The sequence below is a fragment of the Sinocyclocheilus rhinocerous genome, unplaced genomic scaffold, assembly GCF_001515625.1.
Source record: "Sinocyclocheilus rhinocerous isolate Xijiao unplaced genomic scaffold, SAMN03320098_v1.1 scaffold468, whole genome shotgun sequence".
Lineage (NCBI taxonomy): Eukaryota > Metazoa > Chordata > Actinopteri > Cypriniformes > Cyprinidae > Sinocyclocheilus > Sinocyclocheilus rhinocerous.
In genome coordinates, this window is record NW_015635305.1 from 205,550 (window position 1) to 221,967 (window position 16,418).

At 37.3% G+C, this 16,418-nt stretch overlaps 1 protein-coding gene and 1 pseudogene across 1 annotated transcript in view; one reads left to right on the top strand and one right to left on the bottom strand.

Moving 5' to 3' along the window:
- The window catches only part of LOC107746780 (BMP-2-inducible protein kinase-like), a 39,763-nt gene extending 33,231 nt beyond the window's left edge, over positions 1–6,532 (top strand). Inside the window, exon 16 of the mRNA XM_016561072.1 lies at positions 3,220–6,532. Coding sequence (XP_016416558.1) covers positions 3,220–4,607 — 1,388 coding nt within the window. The 3' untranslated portion in view covers positions 4,608–6,532. The remainder of the gene's footprint in view (positions 1–3,219) is intronic.
- An 80-nt stretch (positions 6,533–6,612) lies between these two features.
- Positions 6,613–14,970, bottom strand: LOC107746782 (progestin and adipoQ receptor family member 3-like; annotated as a pseudogene).
- Positions 14,971–16,418: the final 1,448 nt, after the last annotated feature.

Genomic DNA, 16,418 nt, shown 5'->3' on the forward strand with positions numbered 1-16,418 from the left:
TTTTTTTTTTTTAGTTTAATGTGTTTGTAACCATTCTGTATTAGATAAAGACAGCCATTTTCAGAGACATCTTGACTGAGTGGGATATTGGTGGACAGTTAAAACTGACAGACTTGTGAACACAACTTGTATTAAAAGTCTTTAGAGCCATATTGTGAACTATTGTGCAAGTGTAAGCAGAACAGTTGTTGAGGGTGACTGACTAAACCCACTTGCATATAAATTGGAGTTATAGGTCACTTTTGTTTTTAGTCTTTCTTTTTTTAATTTTGTTGACGCTAATATTAAAAGTGCACAGGTGACAGTTTATCCTATAACAGCTTTCCTTTCAAGCCTTATGTTGCTCGAGAGATCATGGTACAGGAGTCTTTATGTTGCATATGTTCCTATAGATGACAGAGGTTCATAGCTCCTCCATTCCTCAGTGACTTCTCATCTGTACATACATGCATAAGCTGTTAATGTTTAGTCTCCAGCTGACAAACCGATGTAAATACTCATGTATCACAATGTATAACTGAATGTCTCTTTATACAATGCTAATTATAAATAAAGCTTATTTAAAAGCAGTGTTATATTTGTTGATTTTTGTTATAGAAGCTCATATCAGGAGCTTTTGACTAATGCTTCGAGGATAAGAGGTTCTGATGTCTTCCACCTTTATGCCACGAGCAAGATGATCCTCCTTTTATATAATTAGCATGGCTGTCTTTGTCTAACTGTTTATTCTAAACATGTATAACATTAATCTAGTTCATTTTTCATTTGGTTAAAGCATAATGTTAACACCATGTTCATACCAAAAAAATAATATAAAGACAAAGATGTTGCTACACACTTAAATGAAGTGTCTTAAACATGCCACCTTTGACACCGACTTTGTTTTTTTTTTGTTTTTTTTTTACATGAGTGTAACCATTATATACTGTCAGTCTGAGGTTTTATTTCAACATTAATGCTGACATTAAATGTACAATTAATGTAAAGTATATATAATTTAACAAAATCTGTTCAGAATATGTAAAATACTCTCTTGGAGTGTAGCATAAGCTTTTTACTCTACATAATCTTTTGCACGCACTTTTTAGATCTGACAATGGTTGAATAGGATACTATTGGAGTACCACTTTTGATTAAAATGTGGCTGTGAAAACATCCTCAAATCTAGTATATGATTATGTATGAGGACCAATTATGTTTTGTAGCTTTCCTGTTGGTTTGTATGCTTAATATGGTCGTTGGAGGGAGAAGCATAATAAAATGGCTCTTAAACTATAGAATGAGCATAATCTCTCTTTATGAACTCAATTCAAATATTCTGTTTGCCTGGTAAAGTTGCATGTAGAACAGAGGCACTCGGACGTAATGAGGTAAGAGACAATGAACTACTGAAGCATATCACAGCCGTGTCCGTAAATCATTTGCATATATTGTGAAGACAAAAGGACAATCAGCGTAGCATCTGCTGAGCTGGGGAAGGTAGGGCTGGGTAGTCCACTGGAAGGATATGTAGCTTTCAGAGCAATATGACATTTCCACTATGTTCCCTATTCAAGCAAAGCAGGAAGAGGTCTGGACATCCACATGCTATGGCTGTTTTTACTAGAGCCGTGATCAGCGTGTAATCGGATGGGCCTGGAAAAGAACACTCAATAATGTCGTCTTCTGGTTGCGATCTTCTTATATAATTAAGGATGTTCCATTATGCTGTGCTGTGGATTGTTGTATTCCAGGAGGTAGGCGGGATTAGATGTTGTAATCCGGACTCTCTAAACAGTCTGCGCGTATATTTTTTCCACTAAACTTCGTATTTCTTTCAAAAAGCACCACAGTTTCTTTTCCTCCCATACTTTTCTTGCTCTACTGTCACCCCCCTTCCCCCAAGCGATGTTCTTGCCTGTCCTGTTGCGTGATTTGACCAAGTACAACATGTTCCTGGATCAACATCCTTGTTGATCCTGGAACGTCATTCCAATCAGAATTGAGAGATAACTTTTCAGGAAATGTCAGTTTTAGGCTTACAATCAGGGTCATTGTAGTAGAAGTAGTTGTTGTTATTTAATTAGTTATTTAACTTGGTTTTATTTATATATTTTTGAACTTCATCATATTCATAGAACCAGGTTTGGCTAATCTTGTGTCTCGCTCTGCCAGTTTGGATGGATCTGTTGCTCAGCAGGGGGAGGATGGCGATGCCTAGCCATGTTGAGAATTTCAGTCTTTTGAAATTAGACAAATATCTCAATAATTATTCATGTTGACAAATATTGTGATGCGCTGTAGCAAGATACACTAGTTTAATTACAGGAGAAACAAATAATAAATAGTGTATCTCACAAGTCAAAAGTCAGTTTTTTTAATGAGATTTGAAAATGTCTCGTACAATTTCCAAAATCATGCCTGAGGTTAAAAATTTATCTTTCAAGCACTTTGTCAGGTGAGATTTTGCAGGAAAAGTGCAGGTCTTTGATCGAACATAATAGTTGTTTCATCTCTGTGTCAATACACATAGTAGTACAAATTTGCTTTGTCTTTAAAGTTTGTAATTGTAAAATTAAAAATGTTAAGAATCATCATTACACAAACAAAACCAAAATAAAACTATAATATAGCTTTATAACTATATAGCTTTAATGGTATTAAATTATGCTTCTTAGCTTTTTGGATGAGGTTATTGTAGTTTCGAATTTTTTTTCTCGTTGTCATCTATTCAATTATCTTTAGTTTTCTTTCTATCATTGTCAGTTTAGTTTGACTTCTTTTTCCAAAGTCTTCTAGTTTCACTTTATTTACATTTAGTTTTTGTATTTTAGTGCTGTCAAATTTAAACTGGTTTAGTATTACTGCTATTTTTAGTAGCATCATGTTTTTAATATAATGTAAAATTGTAAAGATTTCAAGTATTCTGATATACTGTGTGTATTATAAAAAAATTCATTTGTTTATATTTTGGTTAGTTCTGGAGTTGCTGGAGTCTGTTTTGGACTCACCATTTCATTCACTGTTAGTCTTAAACCTTCTTTAGTAGGTTTTGTATGTCTATTCTTAGCTTTCTTTTTAATGCTCTCAGTTGTGGCTGTTGTTGCTACAAGGGTGGAATAATAGTAATTAGTATATTCAGTTTCTATGGGAAAGGCGCTAGTTCCACTGAGAGCATATTTAAGTCACATGCTGTGTTTATCAGACATTTATCGTCAACTTTGTGTGTTCATTTTGCAGGAGCTGGTGTGCTGACAGCAGACCATCCTGTTGAGATGCCCAGTGTTGCTGTGACTGTTCCAGCCATGCAAGACACAACCCTGCCATCAGTCAAAGAAAACAAATCTGCAAAGAAAAGTAGCTCCACTAGTTCACTGCCTCAGAAAGCAGGCGAGGAATCAGACAGTGATTTTGAGTCCGACCCGCCCTCTCCCAAAAGCAGTGAAGACGAAGAGGCGGAAGAGGAGGAAGGTCTCAACAGTGAACACGAAGACACTGAACCTGAGAACCTGGGTCAGAGGCCGTTACTCATGGACTCTGAGGAAGAGATAGAGGAAGAGGAGGACAAGCACAGCTCAGACTCCGATTGTGACTCTAGGAAAGCAAAACTTGGGCTGTCGAATGACAAAGCTGCGGTTTTTCCTCCGAGAACTGTGAAAGCTGAATCTGGAGCCAGTGTGATCACTCCTCCCAATTCGCCAAGCGTCGCCATGCCTGTCGTGAGCATTGTGGATGTGTTTGGTGCTGTTCCTTTTGTTGGCAGTGGTCAGCCCAGAGTGTCACCAGAGAGCTCTGATATTTTCGTCAAAGCCCCTTTTAGGCAGGCTAGCCAGGAGGACGCTGCGGAAGACACTGATGTATTCACCAAAGCTCCTTTCAACAGAAACATCTCCAGGTCCAGCTGGAGTGACGATGGACCCAGCGGCCAGACGCCACCCGTTTCTCCTGACAGCGTGGATGTATTCGGATTCTCGCCTTTCCAACCTGGCCACGTAATACCCACTTCTAGGAGTCAAGAGGACGTTTTTGGCCAAGCACCTTTCGATGAAGCAGCCAGTCCCCAGCAACAGAGGCAGAAGCAGCGCAGTCTTCAGAAACTCTCCTTGCGGCAAAGGCGCACCAAGCAGGAGGCCAGTGGAGGCAATGGGAAGCGACACCACAGCACGCCCACCGGCGGCAGGAAGAGCAACAAACCCAGTTTCCGTACCCCTGAACGGGTGCGAAGGCACAAGAAAGTGGGCAGACGGGACTCGCAGAGCAGCAACGAGTTCCTCAGCACGTCCGACTCCAAAGAGAACATCAGTATTTCCCTTGGCGAGGTGATGGAAAAAGGAGCTGCTTTACCCCCAGAGGAGGTTTTGTTGGATCCGTTTGGAGCCAAGCCTTTTCATCCACAAGATGGCAGTCGACACGGTCAGCACCAGAGCTTGGGAGACAACAAATGTGAGATCAATTCGACCAACGGCAGGCCGAGAACCAGCTCCCTACATGGCGTGTTTGACGGGAATAAGATCGATGACTTTGGAGCAGTACCTTTCACAGAACTGGTGGTCCAAAGCGGAGCTCCGCAAACCCCACCAATGGATCTCGACCCTTTCGGAGCCGCACCTTTCCCCTCAAAGCAGTGAATGTCTTGTCTTCCAGCACACACACACACACACACATACACTGCTACATTATGCAAAGTCCAAGCAGCCTTTTGAAATGTCTTTAACGGACGGCAGCTTTGTGCTGTGATTTCTGTGTATGTGCAGCCCATTGGGACGTAGGCCTTTAAACTAGATAACATTCAACTTTTGTAGTTTTTCAAGTATTTTAATACCTAACTGGACAGCTAAAAACACCTCTTTTCCTTTTGGTGACTTAAACCTGTGGTTGGTGGATGCTTTCAAATAGGCTTTTGAAGCATATTCTTTACACGCTAGAAAGCCTTCTATGCTGCATTTCAATAAGCGCTCTGCTCAGTAAAAACAACAACAAGAACAGTGGAAATGTGTGTATAATCCTTTGTTTTAATAGGATTAAGAGAAAAATACCAATGTAGAACAGCATTTTGATTAAGTTTGTACTCCATTGTTGACCACTGAGTTGGTACAACTCCTATCTACCAACATGAAACACCATAAAGCCTTATCTGGGTATTCCCCACCCAGCTTAACAGTACCTCGAATACACAATGGCTGTAGTAGCCCGTTTGTGTCAATGGAATCATCTGAGTGTAGGCCTCTATTTTATGCATATTTTTACATTTTGTAAGAACGTTACAATGTCTATATAAATGAAAAGGGACTTAACGTTCCCTTTAGTAAACTGACCACACAAGAGAAGTTAAACTTGCAGTTTATTAGACAATGTTGTAACTCGCATAGAAATAGTTCTCCAACCTGAACTTAACATATTTGATGTTATCAAATGATTAGGGTGTTCCACTACGTCTGTAACCTACAATCATGAACAATTAGTTCTTGTGGAAAGGGAAAAAATTTAAAGAATGAGCTCATTGCAATTTTGCCTATTTATATACCAGTCACTTGTTTGAAGCAAATTTTAAAATTAAATTTTAGTCATGAAGAGTATCACAATTTTACTGATAAAAGGGCCATTTAGAAGATACATTTACACTTACTTCGTATCTGCAGTTGGAACATTCAAGACCAAAAAAGCTTTTTTTTTCGAACACTGCTAGATTTGTTTTTTTTTTATGTAGTACTACACGCTAACAATGCAATAAAAGATTTTTTTGGAGATCACGAGTCCCTGTATTTTTTTTTTTTGTCAGACAGATCTTTATTTATTAAAAGAACTGTCATTAAAACTGCAGTTGAAAAGGACAAAGTGAATGTTTAATCAGGTGTACCGAAGAATGCATATCCCAACATAAGACCAACCATACCATATGTGGTAAAAGTAAATTAAAATAGTGTTACATAATGAAGCATCATGATTCAGTAACAGCACATCACCTTACCATTAAGCACTAACACAACACATTGTACCATGTTAAAAAAATGCAATTGTACAGCTGTACAGTTCGCTATTGTAAGGCAGAAAATGAACTGAAACATGTAGCTTTCACATTAGTCATAAATTTGTGACTTGATATCTTAGATTACAAATGGATGAAATGCAATATACAGAGTACTGTTAAATGCATTCATTGTATGGAAGGATTTTTAAATTGCCATTGTAACAGACTAAGTAAAAGCAAATGGTAAACAATGAGTCATCTCTCTACATCAATATAAATAATACTGATGTGTGTATTACAACATGGAGCAACTCAAAATATATTTTCCACTTATGTAAAACATTTGCTTATTTCACCAATCACTGAACAAGCCCTATCAAATCTCTCTGGTTTATTCAATGTTTTAAATAAGACTATGTGACTCAAGTCTCATTTAAACTATTATATCGTGTACATTTATTTCAAAAGTTATGTTCACACAAACCCAACATAAATCATAAATGTGGTACTATTAAGCTTGTGAATCGTTGAATTTTAGGTGCAAATACAAAAAGTACAAATCAAAATAGTATTGAACTCACAATACAATACTGAATGTTTAACTATTATCATGTAACAGACGTTTCGCCCACATAACCTGCATGTTACCCAAGAAGTACATTTGTATAGATGTAGAAACCCCCGCATGCAGACGCTGTGAAATGGTGCTTCATCTTGATTTTTAAAAGTGCTTTTAAAAGCCTAACACTGCTTACCTCAAGTGCCTTTAAATTATAATTATACTGAAACATCTAGGCACTTTTACAAAATTTATAAAAAGTGTCAAAATCGATAGACAATTAAAAATAAACTAAATCCATACACCTTGCAATCATATTTTATAAACACTGAATGTGTTCAAGCTTTCAGATCAATTAAAATGCTATACAACAGTCCTCAGTGGTGTCCCTCGATCCCATAACTCTAGGAATGAAGAGGGTAGTCTGAGCAAGGGTGAGCGTGTCGATAGTTGGTTATGAAAAGTGCAGACTGATGCCACCAGTAGAACATGAGCACCACCAATATGTGCCAGACCTGATGGCTGGAGCCCAAGTAGTTCAGCTGACCTAGAGATTACAAAAAGAGCATTAAAGCGTTAATTAACTTGGTCATCGCACACAGTAGTGCGAGTCAATTCAAATTAAGGCAGGTGTGGCCCTTGGTTTAGTCCAAAAAACCTCTCTGGACAGTATCAAATTCAACATAAGTGAAATGCAACCCTGCTTTCTTGTCAGGATGCCACGCTGAGCTCTCCAATTGTGAAATAAAAATGAAAGAGTAAGAAATATAAAATGTTCAAGTACCTGGAAAATAACGCTCTGGAACTTTGGACATGTAGAAGATGATAGCAGCTACAGCAAGTACATACATTATCAGCACTCTGGGAACAAATTAACAGAGCGAAGCTTCTGCCACTTCTTGGTCAAGTAATGAGGGTGTATCTGGGCGAAGAACACTGCCAGCATCATGGCCAGAACGGTTACCAGGTACACCTGCCGCCAGTACTGCAGACAGTTACACAAACCAGACAAAAACTACATGAACCACAAACACATGGAAGTCCTCTTAATGTGCACAACACAGACACAAAAAAATCACTTGTTCGGCTGGAAAAAAAAATCTGGTGCAAGAAAAAGCGGTCTCTCTTTCTCTTGGGGCACTTGGCTGATTGAGTAGTCATCCAAAAAGCAAAGCTAAACACTTGGCAGGGGGAGAGTGGAGATGGCTCACCCACGTGTGAATGTCATATGGTGGGGAACAGGAGTGACGGAGTGGGTCCACGAACACGGCCATCTGCTTTGGGCTGGAGCAGATTTCTGCTGCATTCTGGGGCACAATAAGCCAGCACTTCCAATATGTGGGGAGAACCATGTGGAGCAGCGTGGCCAAAAGCGCTGGTGCTCGGCAAACAGCAAGTGGGAGTAGAGGGGACGAGAGCAAGCAGCTTGCTCAGGATATCCAAGATCCAAGCTTTCAGAAAACTGCACCAGAATCTTGAAACAAAGAAGATTCCATGCCAAGCGGCACCTCGTCGTTTTTATACAGGCAGTACAAAGCCGCTCCACAGGGGGTCCATTGTGCTAACTAACAGGAAAGGAGGAATAAACTATCGTACAACATAATCAAAGATACTCTAGCACAGTGTTACAGTAATCTCACGGGAAATGTCAAGAACTTTCCTATTAAACGTTCATACTATTCCTCGCTTTTTAAGCGACAGTTCACCCAAAAATGAAATTCCTTTTATTATTTACTCACCCATGTCATTTTCTTCTGTGAAACACAAAAGTAGGTATTTTGAAAAATGTTTATGTCCATACTAGGGCTGTGAATCTTTGGGTAGACAGCGAATCGATTCGATTCACAATTCATAGCTTTTCGATTCGATTCAAGAACGATTTTTGCAAATTCAGAATGATTCAATTCGATTCACAATTAAATTAGATTCGATTTGATTAACGATTCGATTCTGCATTCTTTAAGTGCATTCACAGGATTATTTAAATGCTTCCCCTAAATTCTTTAAATGCTTAGTCAGGGGGCAAATTACACAGCAGCCTTTATGGCTACAGTAAATTGTATTTATTTATTGTGTTCATTGTCTTAACGTTTCATCAGTTCATTCTGCTTTTTATACAGCTTAGCTGCAGAAATAGCCTGGCACGTCTTAAGTTCTATGAGCGCGAGATCACTTCTCTTTCAGTGCGAAAACTTTTTTTCATAAAATAAAATGTGTTTAACTTGTGTTTAACACATTTCTCATTCAATGGAACTGTGCTTATGCTTTAGACACTTACATTTTTGCGAAATCGCGATTAATTAGATTCTTAGCGTTTTAAATCGAATACTGTCCGAAATCGGCGATTCACGATTCAAAAATCCATGTTTCAAGATCGATGCATTGCAAACGAGTGAATCGTTACACCCCTAGTCCATACAATGATGTTCTTTAAAATATCTTCTTTTGCAGAAGAGTTTAGAATCACATTAGGGCAAGTAAATGATGTCAGTGTTTGTTTGTTTTTCTCGGGTGAAGAATAAATGTACTACAACAGAAACTGAACATACAGTAAAATTATTTTTCTTTACTAAACACATATAATCAGTCTCTCCGTGTAGTATTCACAGCACACACACACTAGACTGTTTTCCCCAGGAAAAGGTGAACTCTTGCTCTGTATCTGTTGCACAGGTAACATATGCCCAAAACAAAAGCAGGCCAACCATCTGCTGCTAGAGACCACTGTGGGACGATACACCTCAAGCCACCTAATTAATCTACCCCTGTCCACATTGGCCATAACTGCCTGTAGCACACAATGTAGAGGCTCTCCGTGTCATTCTTGTGGAACCCTATGTGTCCGACTTGGATTGAACTCTACACAAACATTTGTTACTTTGCTGATGAAGTTATGGGAAGTTTACCTCCAGTACTGCCCACATCTCCGCCTCCCCTGAGCCAGAATGGTTTAGTTAATTTCAGTACACTTTGATAGTTCAGAACATTTCCTAAATGGAAATTTGTCTTGACTTATGGCGCAAACATACACCATGACCAGTCAGTTCCATTCCACAATAAATACACAATGACTTTTCCAATCAGTACACAGACATTAGTAATCAGCTCAAACATCACACAAAAGTATGGACGCTTATGTTCAGATATAAAATGTAATTCTGAGAAAGAAAGTGCGAATTATAAAAAACTAAATTGTGAGAAAAAAAGTCAGAATTGCGAGTTTAAAGGAATGGTTCACCCAAAAAACTTGTAATTTATTCACTCTCATGTCATTCCAAACCTGTATAAGTTTCTTTCTGGTGAACACAAAAGAAGACATTTGGAAGAATTTTGAAGAACCAAACAGTTGTTGGTCCCCATTGACTTCCATAGTAGGGAAAGAAATACTATGGAAGTCAATAGGGAACAGAAACTCTTTGATTAACAGCATTCTTCAAAATATCTTCTTTTATGTTCAACGTAAGAAGGAAACTCACATAGATTTGGAACAACATGAGAGTGAGTAAATGATGACAACATTTTCATTTTTGGGTGAACTATCCCTTTAATAGTCACAATTACCTTTTTATATTTTTATTTCATTGGTGGAAATAAGCTTCCATGCATAAGTTATAAAAAAAATAGTAAAAATAAGAAATTTGACAGGAGCAGCACCCTCACTAATATAGCAGATGCACGTACGTTATTGCAGTAGAACGCATAGAACACTCCTGGAATGTAACAGCCTATGATTCCTATGGAGATCCCAGCATAATCCAGTGCCATCCAGCGGCGGCTGGTTTTTTCAGAACGGTGGCAGCAAAACAAGTGATAGCCCACAGAACACAGCATGCACACCTGAGAAGACAACGTAAAGTGTTGAGACACAGATGCGCGTGTAGGCCATATATGCAGATTCACATATGCAAAGTTTTCACAATACAATAAAAAAAAGCTGAAAGTCATATGATGAACCTATGCAGCCAAACAAAGATGCTATAATTATGTCTTTATGAGGGAATATGCAAGGGTGGTGGTAGAGGCACTTTGCCTAATCCTGATACTTGAGAGAATGGCTGCCAAGGAGAGAAGCTGCCATTTCTGTCTATAACCGATGGCACGAGAGCAACTGATAACAGATCTAGAATTAGACGGGCCTGAGTTAAGGTGATAAAATCATAAATTTCAACTCTAATCCCTGGCAACAGTGAATGTGGAAAGCCTGATATCAAAGGCCTTCAACAGTCCAAGGATGATACAAATACTTTTTGCTGATCAAAGTTTTTATTAAAAAGGATGGAGCTGATCCAAACAAGCAACCATGGTTAGAGATTATTTGTTTGTCATGCCAAAAAACAAAACAAAAAACAAACTCTTTATATTAGGGATGTAACAATTACCGGTTTGACGATAAATCATGATAAAATACCCCACGGTTAGTATTACCGTTTCATATTTTAATTATCACTATAACCGTATTCGATTACCGCGATTTGAACAACTGAGGATAAACAAATACTGTCCAGAACAGGTCTCCAGAGTGTGACCAAATGGTCGCATTTTGCGATTATTTTTTTCTGCCGGTGCGACTAAATTTTGTGAGCGGTCGCACTGGTGCGACCACCGCGTTGTTTAACTCATAAGCGCTGCCATTTCTGTTACATATGTGAAACATCAAACGGCAAACGAAACTGAAAGCATAACGAAACCGCGCTACTTGTTTGAACTGCGTAGCGCTTCAAGTGTAGAGCCTGGTTTATACTTGCCGCGTCAGCACAAACGCGCAGCAAAAATGACGTGAATATTGAGGAAACAATAGATGGTTTTCATGCTAAAGTAAAGTAAAAGACCGCTTCTTAAACCAAAGGTGAACATGTTGGTATTCTAGTGGGAAAAAAGAAAAACATGCAAGCACTGTCACCGACAGCAAGTTTAGTTTTACTTTTCTTTTTGTTTTCATTTTGAAAAGCTTGTTATCTTTACTGTTTACCTCACGTTACACTATGGAGGCTCTCTTTTTTATTTATTTGATTCCTCATTGTTTGTTAAACGTTCTGTAATTTATTAGTCGCATGTGGTGTATGCCATGCCTCATCTTATTCGTTTTTGTAAGCTAGTTTGTCCTTGTATCTTACTGTTTTATTGTTGTTGTGCTTTTAATTAAGAATAACAATGAATCCATCTTTTGTTTTAGTCTGAGAAAGGTGTGTAGATGTAAGCAAAACAGGCAATTATCATTTCTTGTAAAACGTGACAACAAGATCGCGAATTCGAAAGTGAAAGCACCTGAAGCCCAGCTAATAACATAGCAAAAGAGGAACTCCCGTTCACAAAATTTAAATAACAAATAATACTGATGAAAAAGAACGGGTTGAATGTTAACCACTTTCGTTTTCATATAATTATAAACTATGATAAAAGTTCATCAGCATGCATTGATTAATCCCAAAAAATTAAAAAATTAAAAATTGTGACCAAATCATGTGCTCGTGTGACCAACTGAGAAAGTTAATCACAAAAGAGCGACCAGTGGGAAGAATGAGTCTGGAGCCCTGCAGCACAAAACAGTTTTAAGTAACAGTCTCGTGTGCGCACAGCAGCAGAGTGATTTAGTTTTGTGTGAAAACATGGAGGAAAAGCTGGGAGGTTTTAAAGAGTGCTAAGGGAATTATACAAATGAATATATGGATGAATTAATTATATGAATGTACCTCTGAAGATTCTGACTGTCTTCAGAAAAGATTTGATGGCATTTTGTTTTCGTCTTCGCTCCATGTAATAACCAATAAAGTATTGTTTTAATTAGGGCTGCACGATAAATCACATGTGATATTTAACGCACATCTTGTCAGAAAGCCGGTTCTGTAATCAGCGGTAAATCTCCATCACGTGCGTGCTTTCACATTGAGCAGCATTAACTACACAGAGCCGTTGTTCACTGACGAGCTGTGCAAAACAACGTTCATATTCGCGCGATTTTTTGCGCAGCTCGTCAGTGAATAACTTTTCTGACAAGATGCGCGTTAAATATCGCATGCGATTTATCGTGCAGCCCTAGTTTTAATCGCAATGCTGTTTTGTCCTCGGAGGTTACGGGAAACGGCTCTAATTCTACTGTTCCAAAAGCGCCACCTAGTGTCAGAGAGTGGATTTATGGAGCGTTACATTTACATTCAGCCTGGGGTGCAGTTTTCGTCTGGGCCAAAAAATGGACTGAATTTGCATGCCCTGCTGTAAATTTTGACCGGTTGATGAAAAACAAGCTTATGTGGATTCTACACATTTAAACAATTCAGATAAGGTATCTAGAATTATTTATGGAGCAGATAAAATACATATAATCATTTATTAATCAATTATCATTTTGACTTGACCCTTTTCTTTATTTAAAAGCCGAAATGTGAGGTTTACCATTTATTAAACTTTTTCAAAGCTTTATTTCAACATTTACATTAGATATTTGAACATGCTATTAGATAAACTGCTGTCAGTCATGTTGTCATATAAAATCTGGACATCATTGGCAATGTTATTGTTTTAGTGATTATGCAAACAAAAACTCACTTTATTTGTTGTTTGTTGATTTTTTTTGATTGTGTCAGTTCTTTTTGAACATTTCCAGCACATTTTAACAATACCGTGATAATACTGATAACCGTGATCATTTTGGTCACTATAATCGTGATAAGAAATTTTCATACCGTTACATCCCTACTTTATATTCACTGCTAACTACTGTGTTAACTATTCAAGTTTAAATGGGGGCTATTAAATACATTTCTGAACTGCTTAAATTTCTCCTCATTTCCAAGTAATTTGAGGGCATGATGCAAGCAGCAAACACACACCTGGAAGCAGAAGAGGCCTATGGAGTATATTACATAGTCCTCTCTGGACGCTCCTAACATAGGCAGCACTGCCAACAAGTCATAAACTCCCAGCGTGAAGAACAGGAAGAACCCCAACAGATGACTCCAGATGTTAACCGTCTCATTGGACAAAATGAAAAGGCTACAAAACAGGTGAGATTATATTATATTAAAATTATATTACATTAATTATACTAAAATATCTGTAAACTATGCATTGAAGGTGGTTACAAGTAAGACCTGCACTTACCTTTTAATGCACAGTCTAGAGGTCAGGTAGGCTCTGTAGCCATCAGTGATGTAAGGATTTTCCCGTAGGAATCCCGGCACCTGCTCATAAGTGTACAGGCGGATTCCTCTGGGCACCAGAACTGGCCAATACTGGTAACTGCCCAATTCAATGTATTGGGCATTCTTCAGCAGCTTCGCTGATGGCATGATGATATTATCACCCAGATTCACACTCGGAGTCCTACAGACACACAAAGTTTAATGGATAAACGGTTTTATAAGCATATAATATCTAACAAAAAGTGACATGGATGTGAAATTGTATAAAATATCATAGTTTTAGCTGACCTCCTTCTGTTGGGAGTTGGGACATACAAGTAATGTTTTATTTTGAAGTATTGAGCTATATAATCTGAGGGCAGTTTATTAAAAAAATTATTATTTTTTTTTATAAATAATGTCATTATATCAGTGTTGTTATTGTTAACTAAAATTATTAAAAAATAGTTTTTCCTTAATTAAAATAATTTAAATTTCATTAATTTAACATAACTAAAATATAATATTAGATAAAATAGATAAATTATACACACACACACAAGTATATGAGAAAATTAATTAAAAATTAGAAAGAAAAACAGAACCTTAGTCAAAATATTAATTACTATAATATTATATTAATAATTACTATAATAACATATAAATAACACAAAAATAACACTTAATAATATACAAATTAATAAAAAAATTATAGATAATGTAAAAAGTAAATGGAATGTTTATAATATCTAACACTACTGGAAAGTAAATGTGGGGTATGTTTTGTCCCGTCTCAAGAAGGGTGCTGCTTGTGTTCATTGCTTAACTGTTAAATCGTTTCAAAAACAAAGTACTAGGGCTGTATAACACAAATGCAAATTTCACACCTTCTTTAGAACGACATATGTTAATAATATGAAACGAAGCTTTAGGGTGGGCTAAAGAAACAGATGCCCCATTCACTGTCCAACAAGTTGTCAAAGCTTATGGTAAAATACATACAGATACACACAACGTACAAACCTGCTGATTATATAAAATGATTCATTTAAATAAATGCAATACACTAACTGGCCAAATATTTACCTTTATCGCTAAATTAGCCATCACTGTGCTGTATCTAAAATGGATAAGCAGCTAAATGCTAATCACGTCAATCCATTGGTTTTATTTCAGAAACGGATTAAAGTGTTCGCTTAATACTGAATTTAAATTTACCATTGATCAGATAAATGTCTGCATCGAAGAATCCACGTTTGTGTCGGTGAGGCTCATAAATAATATTAGTATCCCATGTTCAGACCCAGTCTACGGTTCAGACTCATACTAGCCCGGTGAGGGCAGCAGGAAGTTGTGCTGTGTTACTAGCTGCTAACAGGCTAATAGAGAGATTATTTCATGTCACATGTAACCTGAGGCATTAATCCCTCTGTCTTCTATCCGGTGATTACTTTATCAGTCCTCTTAAATTCTATATTAATATAAATATAAAACATTTAATAATAATTTAAATTTTAGTAAAACGTTTTAATGATTTACGTTTGAACTTAAAATACAAACTAAGGGTTTATTTGTCACCCGTTCACACTCGTTCTCAATTTTTTTCCTCCGAAATTATTTCTTCGTTCTGAATGTTTAATCACAGTAAGTGTTTATCCACTGGAAAAGTGTTACCAGGCAGCCACAATAGCACCCAGTTTTCAGAGCATTCATTTCACCGACTGAATTGAGACCTGTAGGTGGCAGACTGCTGTCATCACGTTTTGAAGAAGACTTTCTCTTTTCATAAACATCTCAGGTGTAATCTTATGTGATACTCCTCTGGGGCTAGAATCACACTTAATCTTCCCTCAATCGTTTAAAAAACAAAGTACTAGGGCTGTATAACACAAATGCAAATTTCACACCTTCTTTAGAACGAAATATGTTAATAATATGAAACGAAGCTTTAGGGTGGGCTAAAGAAACAGATGCCCCATTCACTGTCCAACAAGTTATCAAAGCTTATGGTAAAATACATACAGATACACACAACGTACAAACCTGCTGATTATATAAAATGATTCATTTAAATAAATGCAATACACTAACTGGCCAAATATTTACCTTTATCGCTAAATTAGCCATCACTGTGCTGTATCTAAAATGGATAAGCAGCTAAATGCTAATCACGTCAATCCATTGGTTTTATTTCAGAAACGGATTAAAGTGTTCGCTTAATACTGAATTTAAATTTACCATTGATCAGATAAATGTCTGCATCGAAGAATCCACGTTTGTGTCGGTGAGGCTCATAAATAATATTAGTATCCCATGTTCAGACCCAGTCTACGGTTCAGACTCATACTAGCCCGGTGAGGGCAGCAGGAAGTTGTGCTGTGTTACTAGCTGCTAACAGGCTAATAGAGAGATTATTTCATGTCACATGTAACCTGAGGCATTAATCCCTCTGTCTTCTATCCGGTGATTACTTTATCAGTCCTCTTAAATTCTATATTAATATAAATATAAAACATTTAATAATAATTTAAATTTTAGTAAAACGTTTTAATGATTTACGTTTGAACTTAAAATACAAACTAAGGGTTTATTTGTCACCCGTTCACACTCGTTCTCAATTTTTTTCCTCCGAAATTATTTCTTCGTTCTGAATGTTTAATCACAGTAAGTGTTTATCCACTGGAAAAGTGTTACCAGGCAGCCACAATAGCACCCAGTTTTCAGAGCATTCATTTCACCGACTGAATTGAGACCTGTAGGTGGCAGACTGCTGTCATCACGTTTTGAAGAAGAC